General features: G+C 41.0%; 1 protein-coding gene across 1 annotated transcript; it reads right to left on the bottom strand.

The window, feature by feature from the left end:
• Positions 1-682: 682 nt before the first annotated feature.
• On the bottom strand, positions 683-18,045 carry limk2 (LIM domain kinase 2). The gene is made up of 16 exons (XM_041042578.1): positions 17,794-18,045; positions 17,358-17,454; positions 10,786-10,921; positions 7,646-7,755; positions 7,241-7,426; positions 6,817-6,922; positions 5,849-6,063; positions 5,547-5,733; positions 5,361-5,447; positions 4,919-5,050; positions 4,304-4,360; positions 3,769-3,834; positions 3,181-3,355; positions 3,018-3,073; positions 2,465-2,622; positions 683-2,016 (listed from the first exon to the last, which is right to left on the bottom strand). Exons 1-16 carry the CDS (start codon positions 17,807-17,809, stop codon positions 1,803-1,805), a joined length of 1,998 nt encoding a protein of 665 aa, XP_040898512.1. The 5' UTR covers positions 17,810-18,045; the 3' UTR covers positions 683-1,802.
• Between the last annotated feature and the right edge of the window lie 337 nt (positions 18,046-18,382).

The raw sequence follows: 18,382 nt of genomic DNA on the forward strand, positions 1-18,382 counted from the left end.
GTTGTCATGACTGGTAATTATTTACAGTTGGCATAGAATATTAATCCAAAATTTATCTGTAGCAGAGTGGAACATTAAACATAGTAATGTATTAGAAATGGATAATTGTAGACAATAAACAGCAGCAGGCCAGTGGAGCCAGGACCACAGGCGGAGAACATGCAGCTCCAGAGCCAGAGATACCTGCAGAAAGGTACAGAGAAAGAGAGACCAGACAGAAACAAGCACAGGACTGCGAGAGAGAGAGGACACAGGGTTAATGACATGTAATAAAGGTTAATAAATGTGAGAGTGGGTCTGAGGATAGAAAGAGAGAAGGAATGTTCTGTTCAGTGACTGACACATATACTTTGATAGTGATGCTTTTGATTTCCTTCTAATTGTTTTGAATTGAATGAAAGGAGAAATATATTACACTCAATGAGAATCATTTTCAAGGCTTCCAATATTTTTATTAAATAATTTGATATTTTATCTTTATACCTATTTATCATCTAGGCTAACCGATAACCAACTGATTTCTTTTTCCTTTCTGTATCTGATGACCAACGCCCTGCAGTGTGTGTTTTATGGTTAACACACCTCTACAAATTATTTAACTCTGGTCCTGAGCTTTAACATCTGAAGATCTGATTCTAACAGTTTTCCTGACAAGAAAAATTGAAGATTGACAATAAAGAGGCAACTTTCTGAAGGTTTATTTATGAAACACTAAAGTGATATAAATAATAGTGGTTACAACTGGTCGTCAGTACCTTGCATGATGATAGCAAAAAAGGCAAAAACTTCCATCGTTGACGAAATGTCTAAAAATCTACAAATCTAAAGTTCCCATTAGAAAATGACGTCCAATTAGAGGCGTAATATGTACATATTTATATACACTGCTTAAAAAAATCCAGTTCTCCTGTACAAGGCAACATTTTATAGTCAGCTCTTGCATGGCTATGTCTTTTCCAGAAGAGCCTCTGCCCTGTCCTCAATAGTTTGATAGAAACTTCGAACAAAAGGTCAAAATGTAAATAGTGTTCATCATTCTAATAAATGAATTAAAATCATTAGACTACAAAGTACAGAACTATACTTGTAACTGTCTCGTCAAAAATTTGATCAGTGGCTCTTAGACACAGACACACACACATACACACACACAAAAATCTAAACTTTCCGTTGCCATCTTGTGTCAAATCTCAGAGTGATGAAAATAATTGGGGCCGGTGTTTGTTTTGCTTCCACTGCTGCCTTTTGTCACTCCTGTTTTCTTCATGCCCTGCCCTCTGTTTACTTGGACATGTCAGCTCAACTGTCAAGCCTCTTTGTTTTCTTTGCTGCTGCGGTGAAGTGAGTCCTCTTCTGGGCAAGGACTGATCTGTACATTCCACACATGGCAAACAACAGCTTCAGAGCTAGAAAAACAAAACTGCTGTCACTTGGGGACTTATCGAGGTTTTCCACCTTATACAGATGCACGTCCTTGGTCAGGGGTCAGAGTCACAGAGAGATGTATTTTGTCTTTATGCACAGTAAACATTAGCACAACCCTGTGTGTGTTGAGACGGGCTGAATAAGGTACAAAAAAAAAAAATTGTAACTAACACTTGTCTTTTTTGAAATGCGTCTTTCCACTAACATTGTGGCTGAGTGGAGCTCTCAGAGTTAAGATCCCACATGGAGAAGATTGGTCCAGCTACCTCAGGTTATCCAGTTCTATTATGGCTCGGGTTCAATGGAGTTTTCCTCTTTTTCACATCCACAGTATTAGTGCAGCAGTTCAGAGGGGTCAAATGAGGGAGGCACAGGTCCTAGGTGCCATTGTCTGTCATGCTGGAAGAGTCTGGAGAGGCTGTTGTCGGGGTTGATGGCTGATCTGTGCTCTGTGTTGGAGAGCTGTCTTTAGGCCAGTGGAGTTGACTCAGACTCTGGTGCAGTTCATCCAGTTCGGCTGGCAGGTGGATCCCCAGCTCCTGGTTGAGGGACAGAGCTTCAAACCAGTCCTCCAGCTTCTGGAAAGGTGGACTGAGGGAGGAGGAAAGAGCAACGAGGGCACACAGAGGGGTTTGAGGTTAAAACCAGACTGACAAGGTTGAGAGAAAACATGAGGAAGCAATCTGGCAGCAGAGGCGTGTCCCTGTGCAGGCAGGTTGAGATGGCATCTGAAAGTAGTTGTTTTTTCCCCCTGCACTGCTCCTGCAGACTCTTGAGTTCAAATAACTGAACCTGGACACGTTTCTCATGTGGCCATCTGAGTGACTGAAAAACACTATTATTATAGATTTTTTTTTAAAGGTTTGCTACACAGCCGTTGCATCTCTCTTGATTTTTGTCTCTCTCAGGTCAGCTAATCATAATAAGCAGTCACCTACCAGTCAGCAATTCTGCAAAAAAAAGAAAACTAAACAAAAAACACTTCTCATGTTAAACTAAGTGTAAAATTTTAACCATTACAAAAGCAGCAGATGCTCACCGGTTGTCTGGTGTGAGATCACAGCAGGCAACAGCCAGTGGAAAGAAAGCTGGTGGGCTGTCTTCGGGGAGGAACTTCTCCACAAACTTGCCAACGTTCAGGCCAAAGTCCAGCGTCCTGGGGAGGCACTCAGGGTCTGCATAGACTTTTCCAATGATCTGGACCATAAGACAGAGGAAGAAGTAAGGGTCAGTCAGTTAACAGATAGACACACTTAAGACATTTCAGGGTGAGCAGACCCTAACATTTTTTTAAACACATCAGCTACAGTGGAGTCTACTTTATGTAATGTCCTGTTATATTAAGCATATAGTTGCACATTAGATCTGTAGGGACTTGAAACTTGCTTAGTAACCTATTACTTTGTCAAGTATGTGTTGTCATGATCTGATAACACAGCTGTGAGCAGATGCTGTTCTGAAAACTTTGGTGTTTTCCTAGAAGCTTCCTCATCCGGGGTTTTAGAACGGCCTCCCAAAATGCACTGGAATCACAAGATATGTTACCGGAAAATCAGGGCAGATAATGTGGCTAAAAAACAGAATGTCCTTACCTCACAAAGCACAATTCCAAAGGAGAAAATGTCCACCTTCTCATCATAGCGTTTACCTGAAATAACATCAAGTAAAAGATAAAGCAAAAGCACACATTGACCCACAGAAAGAACTACTCTCTCTAAATCAAGTTGGTAGTTCATGTTTTTCGAAGCGGCTCACCATTTAGCATCTCTGGAGCCATCCAGTAAGGGTTTCCCACAACTGTGTACCGCTTCTTTCGGTCAATACGCCGGAAAACCCTCTTCTTTGTGGAAGGTTTCTCAGGCGGAGGCTTTACTTTCTCCTCCACTATGAGTCGGGAGAGTCCAAAGTCAGCGACCACCACAGTGTTGTCCTGTTGAAAGATGACAGTTTTAATGGTTCACCCTGAGCTCCACCCCGAGTAGTAGTAGTAGAGTCACATCAGTATAAATACCTATACATATATAAAATATATAACTCAACAAAACTTGGCTGTACAACCAACTGGGTAAAAACAAGTCAGATTTTTTTTGTTCTCTGTTGAAATAGTTTAATAGAATAAATAGTCTTGGAGGTTCTGTCGGTATCTGCTTATGTAATGCAATATTGTCTTGAGTTCACACTGAAGTTTTACAACTATTTTTCTTTCTATAGACACTTGGAAAATCACAGGGCAGGGAGAAACTATATCTCAGTTCATTAAACCAACAAATGGTTCCCACCCCTTCATTCTTATTGTTCAAATTTTCTGATGTGTAATGATTGGTAAGATGCCATGTCGCCTACCAGTTTAACCAGGCAGTTGTGAGAGTTGAGGTCTCTGTGTATGATGCTCATTGAGTGAAGGTAGGCCTGAAACAGAGAAAAATCAAAAAGAGGTAAATAAATTAACTTTTATTTAGTAAAACTTTTCAGCCCTATCCACGCATCTTCCACAGCTGATGCCATCTTTGATCCAGCTCTCGTCGAATCTCTGTTTCTCTATGCCTGTATGTGCATGTTGATACTCAGCAGTGGTTCCCAACCCTATTAGCTAGTGAGTCCTCTTAATACAATGCCATGTTGACTTATGTGGACCCATAGGGTTGTTTTATCTATGAGTCATGAGCAGTTCAGTTGAACTAAAAGGGAAAAAAACCATAATACTGCATGACTAAATTTTCCTGTTCCTTAGATTTATTTCAGCCCCAGCTCCTGCGAGGGGTTCTGTCCTCTAAGGCACATGCACACACACACACACACACACACACACAATTAAATGGCTGAAAATAGCAGCCACAGATTTTACTAATAATAATGTCTTTGCAAGAAGCCAACTCACCATGCCAGAAGCGATGCTCTTTGCAAAGCTCACCCTTTGCTCCCATGGAAAAGGGTCCTGTTCATCCCAAGCAAAGAAAAACAGAAACAAATGAGAGAAATGAATAGAAGGTTCCTCAGAGGCCATAATGCATAACAGGGGTAAAATGATTTTGCACCAAGGTAGAAAACAGAGAAACACATATTCAATAGTAACAGTAAACAAAATTAAACCTTTATGAACAAAATTCAAAACTCTCCCGCTCCCCTGCATACTTTAAATATAATAAGAGACAAACAAAAAAACCCACTCTCCCTCTCCTCCTTGGGCCATGCTCTGAGTTGAACTGCTCCTTAAAAATAGTCAGCTGTGGGAGGAGGGGAGCACAGCTCTTTAAATTTCACCTGGGAACACTTTCCACAACTTTTCTCATTCCACATCTTGGCCAGTAGACATGCCACCCAGCCCACTACAGAGCCGAGAGCCCTCTATCAGTGCAAAGTTTACTTTAGGTCAGCCACCTCCCACATGACTCTGAGCTGCAAACAGCTCTTTCTGTGGCCTCTGAGGGGTTTTTGTGCTCCATTGTGGCAGGGGAGAGAAAGAGAGTTAAGTGAATCAACTAGTTTAACTCACCGTGTCTCTGATGAAATCCTTCAGGGTGCCTCCCTCGATAAACTCAGTTATCAAATTGAGCCTCTTGTCTTTATATAGCACACCGATGAACTTCAAAACGTGGGGATGATCAAGGCTTCGCATTACTTTGACCTGAATATTAGTTGAGTGACAGAAAGAAAGAAGTTTACGATTATGACTGTAAGCAGATTATCTCTAATCATTTTCTACTAAAAGTGTAATTTAATCCATGAGAAAAATCCTTTCACACAATAAAAATCAAGCTAGGGGTTTCTCACAAGACTGAGACAAAAACCTCAAAATAACAAGGTACAAAGAGGCAATTGTTGGAACATGTGGTGTGCTTTCAGTTATGAGAATAATAAATTACAGCTCCATGCAGAGCCAGAGGACTCTGTTTTGTCTGTGAGGAAGCGCAGGCCTCCTGCTGGAGATTACCAACCTCCTTTAGGAAAGTTTTCTGGGTCTCCTCATCACAACGGATCAGCTCCTTCATCACCATCACCTCTCCTGTGGCTTTATGAGTCACCTGTCAGTGGGACAAAGGGAAATTTTTCTTTGAGCTTATTGGATGCGGAACCAAACAAACAAAAAAAGATTAAGAACCGATGGGAGTTGGGAGGCTGACCTTGATGGCCTGTCCAAAGAAACCTTTTCCTAAGATTTCTCCGTGGATGAGGTCACACGGCCGGAAGATGCGATGAGAGCAGCTACTGGAGGATCTCAGGGATTCAGAGCGTCCAATGTCTCGTGCAATAAAAGCTGGCTCTTTGGGGGAATATGGCCCAGGTGACTTGCATATGCTGTTACTCCGCCTGGAGCAGAGAGAATATGGCTGATTAAAACTTAAATACACTCCCCTCTTGCATATTACTGACCCACAATATGTAAGGTGTAATGTTTTTGGCACCTTAGTTAGGCCTAACATACCTCAAAGACCTCCTTTTCAGTGTGCCGTCATCAACCACATCCGTTCTCTCCAGGACTGCATCAGAAGGTGAGGACAGACGCATGCGGGAGGTGGCTGGGACTCCTAACTGGTTCCTGGGTGATCCCAGTCTGAGCCGATCCAAACGCTGCCTGACCGGGTCATACTCTATAAGCAGCTGCAGCGTGTGACTGGTGCGGTGAATAAGATCGTCCACCTTAATTAACACAGAGATTTAGGGTTGAAGGATTCCATGTGATTTTAAAATCATTACTTCCCCAAAATAAATGACACTATCACTGGAATTCTCAAAATGTCTTATAAATACAATGGCAATAAATACATTTATTTTAACCAAAGGAGTATGGATAACTTGTTTCTAATTTCCACATTTGTTAGTTTATGAAATAAGTATCTTAAAGGCATGCTCAAATCAGATTTCAAATTGTCATAAATTGTCCATTCAACTCTGACAGACAGAGAGGCGAAGAGTTTGATAAGTCAGCAGGACTTCATTCTATAAAAATTGGCTTGAGTTACCAGGGAAAACTAATTAAAAAGCACGACTTGATGGCAGCGAATGTAAACCAACTGAACTGGGATGTAAAATTGAAATGCGTTATAGGGTAAACAGGAGACGTGGGAACAACATAATCAAAAACCAAACCAAAATATAAGCAGTGAATGACGACTGTATTGGAATGCATGTAATTTAGTGAGGGTGAGGTTGTGGGAATGAGCCTTTAAGTGCAGTCATTCCGCATACCATCCTCTCCCAGCTGAAGTATGTATGTATGTGAATGTGAAGAATGCCAAAAATCACATGTTGTATAATAAGAACATAGCTTTGCAAATTGCACTGAAGGAATTGACTTGCCCTTAATAGGGACAGCAATTAGCTCCGTTTAAAGAATTTCACATCACGTATGACTCCATGAGTATCAGGGATTTGCACGTGGCATAAACCCACCTCCTCCTCCATTAATGTCCCCACTGGAAGGCCATTGATCTCCAGGATCCTGTCTCCAACATGGATGGCATTTCGAACCTCCGGACTAATAAGCATCCCTCTGACCCTGGAACAACACAGTACCAACACTAATATGTGAGTATTAGCACTGTAGAAAAGAATGTACTGATTAAATGTCAGTAGGTTAAGGACTACACTGCTGGTCAACTAGTAAACCAGGACTGAGGAGACCAGTGACTAAAACACTGTTACATCAACTGAACTATCAATAAGCACCTTTTCTTGCAGTGGCACACTTACATAAACATCAGTGCCCTGCTATTTAGCAAACCTATAATCAGCCTTACGTAAAGCATTACTCATGCTCTCTCCATGGGGGCAGTGAGACAGGTTCAGAGATCAGTCTCCATCAGGTGCCACTTACTCCTTGACTTGAACACTCGCTGAGCCATTGACGTCCCTCAGCACGGAGACGGAGAGGCCCCTCTTGCCGTTGGCTGCAGAGGGCATCGAGATTAGCGTCACCGTGTGGGGCAGGGAGTCTAGCACCGAGTCGTGTGAACGCTTTTCCAACATGGGTGTGAGGACCACCTGCTTGTAACACTTTCCACTGCAAACAACAGGAGAGGGAGTGAATCATTACCTGTGGGTAAATGTGCTTGTTCTTAAGTTACTGTTCAAAGAACACAAAATTCAAGGAGTTGTGGAATAATGACTTTAACATTTAACATTAACTTGAGGACACTGTTGCCTACTTATCTTCAAATTCATCTTTGAAAAATAAACTCACGTGTAAACTGAAAATTGCACATTCATGCTGATGACTTACCAGTAGAGTTTCGATCTCTCCACTAAGGCGTAGGTGTCCCTGTCCTCAATAACCACTTTGCACCTCAGACACACAAAGCACTCAGGGTGATACTTGTGTTCTCCGGCCACCTGGAACCACAAACAAAACAGCTAATCTTCACAGTGCAAAGCAGAAAGCAGAAAGAAGTCATATGTTGCCGGTGAGGCTGCCGCCCTGCTGTGCTGTGCTCTGCTTGTCGGAGATGAATGTGCTGTGCTGCGTGTTGTTTTCTGCCCTCCTCCTGTTATGAGACACAGTCGTAACACCTGTTTCACTCTCAGTCTGTCTGGAATCTGCTATGATGTCACCTCCCTCTGCAGGTCTGAGCCACTCGTCTCGCTGACGTTCTCGCTTTCAGCGATCTGTCATGTGCTATCTCTCTCATTAACGCTGCCTACACATCACTGACCGATTTCCCTTTCTGCCATTCATGTCACACTCGCATGTCATCTGGCTTTCTACTTCTCTCTCTCATGCAAGATGAGATAATGTGTCCGGCCCTCGGCAATAATCTTACTCTGCACACACCTGGGCACGAACAATGTTGATTCCAGGCTCAGTTATGAAACTGAAGTTGAAGAAATAAATCTTTTTAAATGTGGAAATGATAGAATACATGCAATGATGGATGTGAATCAAAGACTTCAGAAGGCAACTAGTTCACAAAGAAATCATGTTTTTTTCTTTAAAAAAAAAAAAAAAAAACATAGTTATGCATTGCACTGCATTGTAGGAGAATAATGTCCACACGTTTAAAAATCAAGGGCTTTACTTTTGTTTGAAAACTGAGGGTTTTGAGTCTACTTAGCTTTGTCACTCTTCTGGTATGAATACATAATATAATCAAATCCTGCTCAGAATTAGTGTGCAGAGTGGATTTGGGACACAACTACAGAATCGTTTTTCCCACATTTACCACAGGTGTGAGTCAGTGAGTCAGTGCTGGGAAAGGATTCCCTGCTGCTACAGAGAGATTAAAGTGATGTCAGCCAAATCATTGTGACATCTCAGGAGTCTGTCTGTAACTCCCTGCCTTCAAGCCAAGAGCAGAACCACCACCACCACCACAGACCGCAGTCACAACCTGCCTGAGGCTTTAACGGCAAGACCGAGCAATAAAAACATGCAGGCAAAACAAGATCAAAGTGAAGAACAATAAAGTGGGTCTCAGTGTGGAGAGGCAGGAAATGTGAAAGCAGATAAATTATGAAAAATTTGTTATCAACAAATGTCTTAAATTATAACAACCACCTTCAATGCATCAATAAAATAACTAACATAATTAAAACCAGGACAAAAACAATACTGTTCTGGACTTGAATGCCTAACAAGCAGCAGCAGTTCTGCATGACCATCCTCTGCTGATGGACCACAATGATTCTCTTTCTGGCTAAGAGGACGCAGCGCCAATTCAGCTCTGCCAAAAACACTTGGCTTCACAGGCTGGTGAAGCTGGATGCCAATACTAAATAGAGGAGTCCATTATGTGTGTTGCTTGGTGGCAAAAAGAAAAACTTCGGTCCGGCTCCATGTTAGACAAGTGACCCCGGTTGCGACCGGCAAGAGCTGCTGCCACCTGAATTTCATGTTTCAACTTGTAGATACTAAATCAAAGCAGGCTGACATTTGGCTTTTCTCTGGTGCCTGCTTGAAATTTTATAGTTAGTTCTTAGTTATTTTAAACCTACTTTGGCTCAGTGCATAAATGTTACATTAGCAGATATGGTTCAAATGTCCATTGCTCTCTACATTTGACTAAATCCAATTTTAAGAAGCTTTAGAAACTTGAGAAATCTAATTCATAGTAGGTGTGGGTCTGAAGGCACAGGTAATCAATGTAAACTGAATTCTGCTCAGTCTGCTATGTATAAAACATATGAGCATGGTTTATTGGTTTACTGCTTCTTAATTCGGCTTTTAATTTGTAGAGAGATGAAGGCGTTACCTTGTCTTTTGAAAGTTACACAGTTTTGCTTTAACAACAGATACTTCACTACATCAGTACAGATCATGAGTGGTAGACTGTGGGTAATATCCACAGATCCACTCCACCACAGAGGACTCAACATGATGGGCTTCAAAAACCACCTCATGCTCGAGCGTCTTCCCACTAGATCCTCTGTGTACTTGAGGAAGTGAGCCGTGGAGAACCTCAGTACTGAGAAGGAACAGAAAGGGGCCTCAAGGGGGGGAAACTAATTCACAAGCTAAGTCTAGGGTCCAGTCTGCTATGTTGCGCAGCAGCTTATGCAGAATATCACACATCTGTAATCCCCACAAAAGCCCCCCGCCTTTTAATGCATGTTAGTATTATTCGGGAGCAGTAGGGAGAAAGGGGTACACAGAGAGCTCTGACACGCTCTGTGGGCATTCTGGTATTATTTAAGTAGAGGGGAAAATTGTTGGCAGTTGTTATATGATTCATGGTAAGGCAGACTCTGAAAGCCTGGCAATCACATGTAGCAAGAGTGTTCAAACAGTTTAGATCCAGCTTTGCAAATCATAGCAAACAAAAACAAGTCTAAATGAATATAGCTACGCTAACAGGCAGGTGGGTTGTAATATTTGTCATACACCAGAAAATGGCATAGGCAACTCTGTTTTATTAGACTTTGGTGTGAGGTGACAAAGCAGGAGCCAACATTAAAAGAGTACTTCAGCAAGTCAATGTAGCACTTCCATTAAATGGGGTGACCTGCGAAAGATGAAAAGTCATAATCAAAGCAGCAGAGGCCAAGACATCTTGACTTTTAGTTGGACTTTTAAGGTTTAAAAACCCTGGATCCTAAACGTGACAATGCTTTTTGTTACAACCATGCCGCCTGGAAAATGGCCACATCTTTTACATGCCATACCCCCAGTTTTTAATGTTGACTTTCTGTTGTACATATGTATGAAAAAAAAAAAGCGACTACAGATATTATATAACTATTTTCACAGGCTGGGCTGTACATTTAAAATCAGTAGAGCTCCCCGTTAATCTTTAAGGACAACTGAAGTTGATTAGGTTGTGGTTCAATCCATCCAATAGTCCAATGTTTTGTACCAAAAAGCTGACACTGTCTGAAACTGTCTTGATGACAGGTAAAGGCATTAAACAATGAGAGCAGCAGACGTACCATGGCAGGTCCAGTCATGAGTAGAGAGCAACCGTGACAGAGCTCTCCAAACTTCTCCCAGTAGTGTTTGCGACAGTACAGCTTGCCATCCTTCTCATAGTACCAGTTAGTTAGGTGGTCACAGCACACAGAACACCTGCAAGGATGAAAGGGAAAAAAAACAGTTCTGGTCACGTTTTCACAGAACAAAGTACATGAACGGAGAAGAAGGAAGAGATGAGGGCTTTCAGCAGGGGCTCTAAGACAATCATCTTCAAGGTGATACAGCAGAGACTCAAAAGCCTGGTGTATTATTTCAAATAACTGTTGATAATTTCAAAGGTATGTGGGTGACGCCTGAAAGAGTCACACGAAGCACTGATTCTCCTGCTCTCATATAACAACTCTGTCTCAGGTACTCTGTCTCCATCTCGTCTTGCGCATTTTAATATGGTCCACTTGCATGTGAAGCAACAAAGTAGTGCTGCAAGAAAATTTTCCTCATCAATCTACTGTATCATTAATTATAATTTTTGATTAATCAATGAATCTTTTAGTGCATAAAATATGTGAGAAATGCAACAACTTCAAATAGCTTATTTTGCCTTTAAAATGAATTAAATAACAGACAAGCAGGAAATCATCCCTTCAGAAGCTGTAACCAAGAAATTAATATTGTTCTTTAATGATGAATTCCCAATTCCAAAAAAAAAAAATCTTTGTTTTTTTATTAATTTATTAATTGTCACTGGTTTGAATTATTAATTTAACTTGTTTCCACACTGTAAGACAGAGTTAAGTAAAAGCTGACAGCCACACTAACACTGAGAAAAGAAATGAGACAGAAGAAGGCCTGAGGGACAGTTTTAGTTTGGTGAGTTTTTTGTACATTTTTCAAAACTCATTCCTCATATTACATACATTACATTCCAGAAAACTGTGTTTAACAGTCTGTTAAATAATAGAAGAGAGATCATGTAGAAACCATCAATCATACAGCTGAAAACAACACTTTCAACTGCGAGCTTGTATAGGTTAGGAACATTAGCTAGGGGCATGTTCTTGACGACGGCAACATGTATTTTTCTCTGTAGTTAACAAGGTAAATGCCTCATTCATGAGATGTGCTGGGTTTTGCTTGTTTGCTTGCCTGTCTGTGCAGTGTTGCAGTGCAAGAAAAACAGACAGTTCAAAGAGTTATTTCACTTTAGAAAAAGAAGGATCTTCCACGCCTTTGGAGATGGTGGACTCAAGGAACAATTAGCCTCTGCACACCACTAATAAGGCAAAGGTCAAACCCTTAGCTAACTTCCAGAACCTAAATAGGATCCAGTTGTTTAAGAAAAATTGGAGAAAAACTTATAGTGACAGCAACCTATAGTGTGTTAAAACAGGCTGAAAAAATCTCTTTAGGGACAAAGTCCTTGTTCCTCACCTCATTGTTTGTTGTTCAGTTTTTGCTTGAAGTTACTTAACAAACCTCTCATTGTGCGTTTCCTTATCTAAGTTAGTGTAAATAATAAGATGTCCCATTACTCTTGAGGTCAAAGGTCCAAACTATATAACTAACATCCTGGGTTAAGTCAGGAATCTGAGTCACAGGGTGTCCTCAGCTTTCTCCCTCATGCCCCTTTCCTGTCTAATGTCTAAGTAAGGTGAAACGCTGCAAATAAAACACTTTAAAACATTTAATATTAAAAACTTGTCATACTGGATTCCTTTTTATTGCAGTTTCAATGATACTACTCCAACAGCTGATTGATCCAAGCTGTCACCTGAGAAGACACTTGGCAAATTAAGGGGACATTTATGGCTGCGGCTTTGGGACAAAATGTTCAGCGTGAGGAATGCTGAAGTTGCCAGCAGACTGGGAAGCACCTGCAGGCTATGAACGTTCCTTGAACAAGCTGCACTGGTTATGCAAAATGATGGCAGCAGGTTCGACTACCAGAATACAACCACTCTGTCAGAGATTAGGTTACTCAAATAACTGCAGTCCTATTTTTTTTTTTTTTTGTCCTTTGAGCATAGATGCTACAAGGGACTTCAGATTTAGGTGATGAAGTGCAGGCACATGAATCACAGTAAATGACATGCCAGTACTGTCTGGATATTGTTTTGCCATTGAAAAGAGGAGCAAAACAGTTCTCAGGGCTACGTTTTCTTGAACTTCACATGGACACACAGGTTGCTTTCAGGAATGACTACAATAATAAACCTTCAACTGACACTGTGCTGACTTCCTGATTAACAGCTATTTCTGATTCAGGGATATGATCTTATCCAACAGAACTGTCAGAGCTCTGCCGTGTTTATGTCTGTGATGATTTTACAAATATCACATTTACGTCTTATGCAACCATTCCATGTACGCAAGATGAAATGACATGAAAGAAATATTGCTTTGAGAGGAGATGTTATTTTTTAAAATGCATTTTTAATTGTTTGGTGCAGTGCTGGCAACAGCATCCACCTGAGCCTCATGCATCACGTAGCTCTCTGCACTGCAGGTATAGTTGATCCAGGCTTACTGACTTTGGCAAAGATTCCAGATATTTCAAAGTTTTCTGGCATTACTTAAGAAGGAGTCGTCTTATAGAGACAAGACCACATGTTTGTGTCTTTTGTGGACAGAAAAGTGGAGAGAGGGGGAAGAGCTTGGGCTGAGGCAGAGGCGTTGTTTCAGTCTTTAACATGAAGCAGCATCCATTCAACGGCCTGATAACAAATACTGTGAACAAAACAAACAGCCTGTGAATTTCCAATGAAAAAAACAAATATTAACAATGAGCATGAGGTCAGTGTAATCATGCTTCTGGCCTGATTCATCACACTGTGACATGATGAGGGGAAGCGGAGCTGAAAGTTTGCTGAGGTAAAGTTTGCATGAGTAATGGTAGCTATGCTGCTGTGGCCACAGCTGCACTCAAGACCACACATTTGTTAAAAATGTCTGTGTGTGAGAGATGTCACACAGTCTGGATGCAGAATTACAAAAAAATTCTAGTTTTGGTTTATGAAACTATTTAAATAGGCCTCTAGGCATTTAAATCATTTGTAAGGCTTTGAGAAATTCTACACAACAGCAGAGCCCAACCAAGAACCTGGTCTTTACATATTACCCTATCACAGATGTACCATTATCAGCTGACATACCACTTATATGTCAACTGAAAAGTAACAAGAAATTACAGTAATGAAATACAAAAAATACACTGTGTTTGTAGTAGTTTAGAAATGGTTTGTCCACCTGACAGCACTGACAGGTTTATTATTTTTAAGAGTAAGGATCCCACTTCATACGTACAATAGACTGGTAACAATTCTTTAATATGCAAATTTAAGGGATCCTGATTAAAAAACAGAAACAAAAAAAAAACATGTTCAATTATGCTATGCATCATGTCAAACCATAGAATACACAACAGTACTGGTACTGATCATTATCAATATCGTCTGGTGATACCAGTGCACCCGTTCGGTCCAATCAGATACGTACAAACAAAACAAAGGAGGTGAGAGAGACTTGTGAAAAGTGCAGTATTTCATCTGCTATGTATGACTTTCAGTATCTGTCCAGGTGTGGCATGAAAAAAACAAAAACTTCCACCCTGTCAGCCCTGTTCTGAACAAAAAAACATTCCAGGACAAAACCATCTGATAAACCATAATTATTGTCCATTATATCCCTATAATCTATCAAGATAAAGTCATGTAGGGGAGCTTATAAAAACACCTGACTTCCTTCTATGTGTGCTGGTCAATGGGGGGTGGGCGCACTAAACTCAGGTGGTTCTTTAATGAACAATGCAATGGTCCTGTCTGCACAAACACTACAAAGCAAACATTACTCATTTCCTTAATTCCACATTCCTGCTGGAGTGTATTCTTTTGTTGTAGTTTGAAGTAGAGATAGTAAGAGAGGGAACTTTAGCAGTGGCCTTGGAGACCTGTGGAGGGAGTGTTTCACTTTTAGTGAAACCTTATCTTGGGGTTTTTGACTGCTGTCTTCCCAGAACTCTCCACAACAACCTTTTTCCAAGAACTAAAGAATGACAATTATTTCTTCATTCATATCACAGGGACTGTCTGTAGATAATGCAATTCGTTGAATTTGCTGATATGCTGATTTTTGTCAGGACTAGAATTAGGACTGCAACAGTTTCAATTATCTACTGATTATTTCCTTGAACGATTGATTAAATGATTTTTATTGAAAATGCCTTTTACAATTCCTCAAAGCCCAAGCAAACACAATCAAATAGATAGTTTGAAGGATTAAAACTCAAGGATTATTCAGTTTATTATCATCTATGACAAAGAAACACGTAAAATACACACATTTGAGAAGCTGGAACCAACAAATGTTTGGCATTTAACTGTCTGTCAATCACCTAATTAGTTAATGGACTCGGCACTACATGCAATGATGGTCTAAAATACACAAATCATAAGATGTGGCACTAAAAAGAGTAAGCAATAAAATGTTTTTAAAAAATCAAGTCTTTCGAAATGTATTAATTTGTTTCATAATATTTTCAGCTGTTGTGTTATGTTGGAAAACCACATAAGAAAGTGATCTCCAAAAAAATGGTTCTGTAGATCTACTGCATATGAATGTTCAGAAATTTCCCATATATTTGTAATTAATATTTTACTGCAGAAAAATGAAACAAGGATAAGTCAAGAGTACTAAATATCACCCCCTTCCTGTATTGTAGAAACAACTATGAAATACAATAGTCTTTTTGTGGCCAAGTACGATGATGGTAATAATATCCGCAGTTCTATACACTTCCAGTGAAGTACAAGAATGGAGATACCTAGCTTTGTTTTGGAAAAAAGAACACAAGATTCTGTAGTCCGTGTCAGACACAGTGGACTCACACCTCTGAATCGCTGTCTAGGAATGCAGAACAGAGCAGAGTCGAACGTGTCGTTACCTATAGGCCTCAATAACACTGCCAGGTTTACTGGAACAAGGGTGACCTCAGCCTGTAAGAATGCTTCACAAGGTGGAGGTACATGGAGGGCAGAGTGGCAGCATGTGGACAATAGACAATAGGAACACCACAGGGGGTATCACAATAACGAGGACATTTTGTTTTTGTTGAGCTACCTTCTTCAAAGAGCTCAGAGATTTAGCTCTTCAAGTAAAATAATTGTGTAGCAAAAAAATGTAAGCGGTCTTCAGAGTGTCACATAGCTGCAGTGGAAGTGATACGTCATAGCTTGTAATAAAAAATACAAGTTTGAATCCAAGAGTAAAACCTCAGAGGGAAAACTGCAACATGCATAGGAGTGAGCAAAACACCTAATATCTGTATGTTTTTGAAGCCTGTGACTGCAGAAGTTTCAGACGAAGATGCTGCTTTGAAGGTGGATGACAAAACAATGTGAGGGAGTATAAATAGTGAAAAGGGAGGGAGAAGATCAATGGTGAGTAACACAGCAATGTCGAGAACTTTGCCTCTGAGATGATACAAGAAGCCGTATGTGTTATTGAAGAGTCAGCGTTTGGAAAGAGTGAAATCCCAGGTTATGTAAGGACACTGTTAGATACTGGCTCAAAACTCCAAGGGAGCTATTTCAGTTGTCAGAAACAGGCAACACAGTCAGCATTAAATTTGTTCTATTCTTAAGGCTTTTTTGGACACACCAGAAGACCTCCAGAGCCAGACTCCAGTCATAAAAACCAAAGGATTTTTGGATATGCTCTGCAGTATGTGGCCTCTGAAAAATAACCATGCTCCAGTCAGCTACATTCACAGATTCAGGCACCCAATTCTCATTCACATCTGCTTTATAATAGTGTCTGATTAGGCACGGTGACTATTGGATGCACACTCTTTTCATTAAAAATGGAGCTGCGATCCTGCAGCCAGTTCAAGCCTCACATGGCGGTTCTGACCAGCAACAGTTTGATCGAGACACGTCCTGTCATCTGCTTTTTAAAATCTCAGCCTTCTTACTTCACATTACAACAAGAGAATGTTATTGCTAACCAAGGGAAAAACCCTGTGAGAGTTATATCATGTTGGCATCCAGCCACGGGTTCACTGGCCCACACAGAGATATCTCACTACGGGGCAGTGACCTGTGAAAACCAGAGGGCTCACATGAGCTCCAGTGCGGCAATCATTAAGCCCTGAAGCAGAGGGTCAAAGTCCTCCAGATACCAGGACTGTTTCACCGAACAATCTATATTCAAGAACCTAGACCCTTCCCCATGCAGAGGCCTGTCAGCTGTGGCAGGAATGGCATCCTACATGGTGCATTTTGTGCAGGGAGGCTCCGAAACAATGGTGAATTGTTAAAAAGAAAACAGATGTAGACCCATGTTTAGGCTACAAGAAAGAAGCTTCTGGGATTATCCACAAGGTCATTTGTAAGTACACCCAAACAGAGAAAGCCGCCACCATGTTGACCAACAGCTAAAAAAAAACAATTGGATCCATGTCAGTGCAAACTGTTCCCCCTCGTCTTTCTATGGCAACAAAGCCTTCACTTATCAGACTATGACTAGCCTAACAAAGCTGTGGGTACAGGGGGGTACTTTGAGGCCTCATTAAAATCATAAACTGGACACTTACTGAAAGCAGGCGTTGTGCCAGATGTCCTGCAGGACCTTCATGTGAAACGAGTCTTGAATTTGTTCTCCACAGCCCGCACAGTAACAAATATCTGTACCTGCAAAACAATATAAAAAAAAAAAAACAAAACAATTAATTTAAATGCAAACCGCAAAATCTTCACTTAAACCTGGAGTAGCACTGTAGGTTTAAAATGTCGGCTAAAATAGGTGAGACCGGTACAAACTGTAGCTGAGGGAAAGCGAGTAAACAACAGGTTCGACGTTTCACCGAATGTGTAAAAAAAAAAAAAAAAAGAAAGAAAGAAAGAAAAAAGAAAAAAGTTAGCTTTAAACATAGTATCAGCTCACAGCGTTAAACAATAGGACTACATGCTAAACGGCAATAAGCGAAGCCTCTGCTCAGTGTGAAGTTACAACCTGAAAGTATTCCTCACCTCCTGGTTCCTCCATCTACTTTCTGGGAGCGTCGTCGAGTTTTCAGACACTTTCACAAACTTCTCATACTGAAGCAACAGAGCTGAGATGCGCCGCTTCAAACTTTCATTCTTCCCCGTCGTCCAGCCAGGACTCCCGACAAAACTCCCAACTCTATGACAGAGGGGAAAAAAAAAAACAAACCCACACAAATCCCTTTAATTCTCCACAGAAAATAAGCAACCTAACTCCTCTCGGACGAAGGTGCTCTCCTGCCGCTGGCAAGACAACTGACGTAATGCAGTCCACAAATTCCTGTACGGAGAGCGGAAGGGCTCAGATGCAGCACCTGGAAGCAGGAGAAAACCGAGGTTTGGCCCCAAACTGAGAGGGAATAAAAGTGGCGCCATCTACTGGCAAAATGACCGCACTGCACACATGTACACTGTGGTAGAAGCACATTTTAAAGCAAAATGGGAATCTGAGGCGTGCATACCTCCCCCAAGGCTTATAAGGTGCCCCCTGCTGTAAGCTGGTAGAAAACAAGGCGCACTGAACCTGAAGTTCAGAGATTTTGTCTTCAAAATAAAAGCACCAAATCCCTGTATG

This window comes from Toxotes jaculatrix, chromosome 7 (genome assembly GCF_017976425.1).
Source record: "Toxotes jaculatrix isolate fToxJac2 chromosome 7, fToxJac2.pri, whole genome shotgun sequence".
Taxonomy (NCBI): domain Eukaryota; kingdom Metazoa; phylum Chordata; class Actinopteri; family Toxotidae; genus Toxotes; species Toxotes jaculatrix.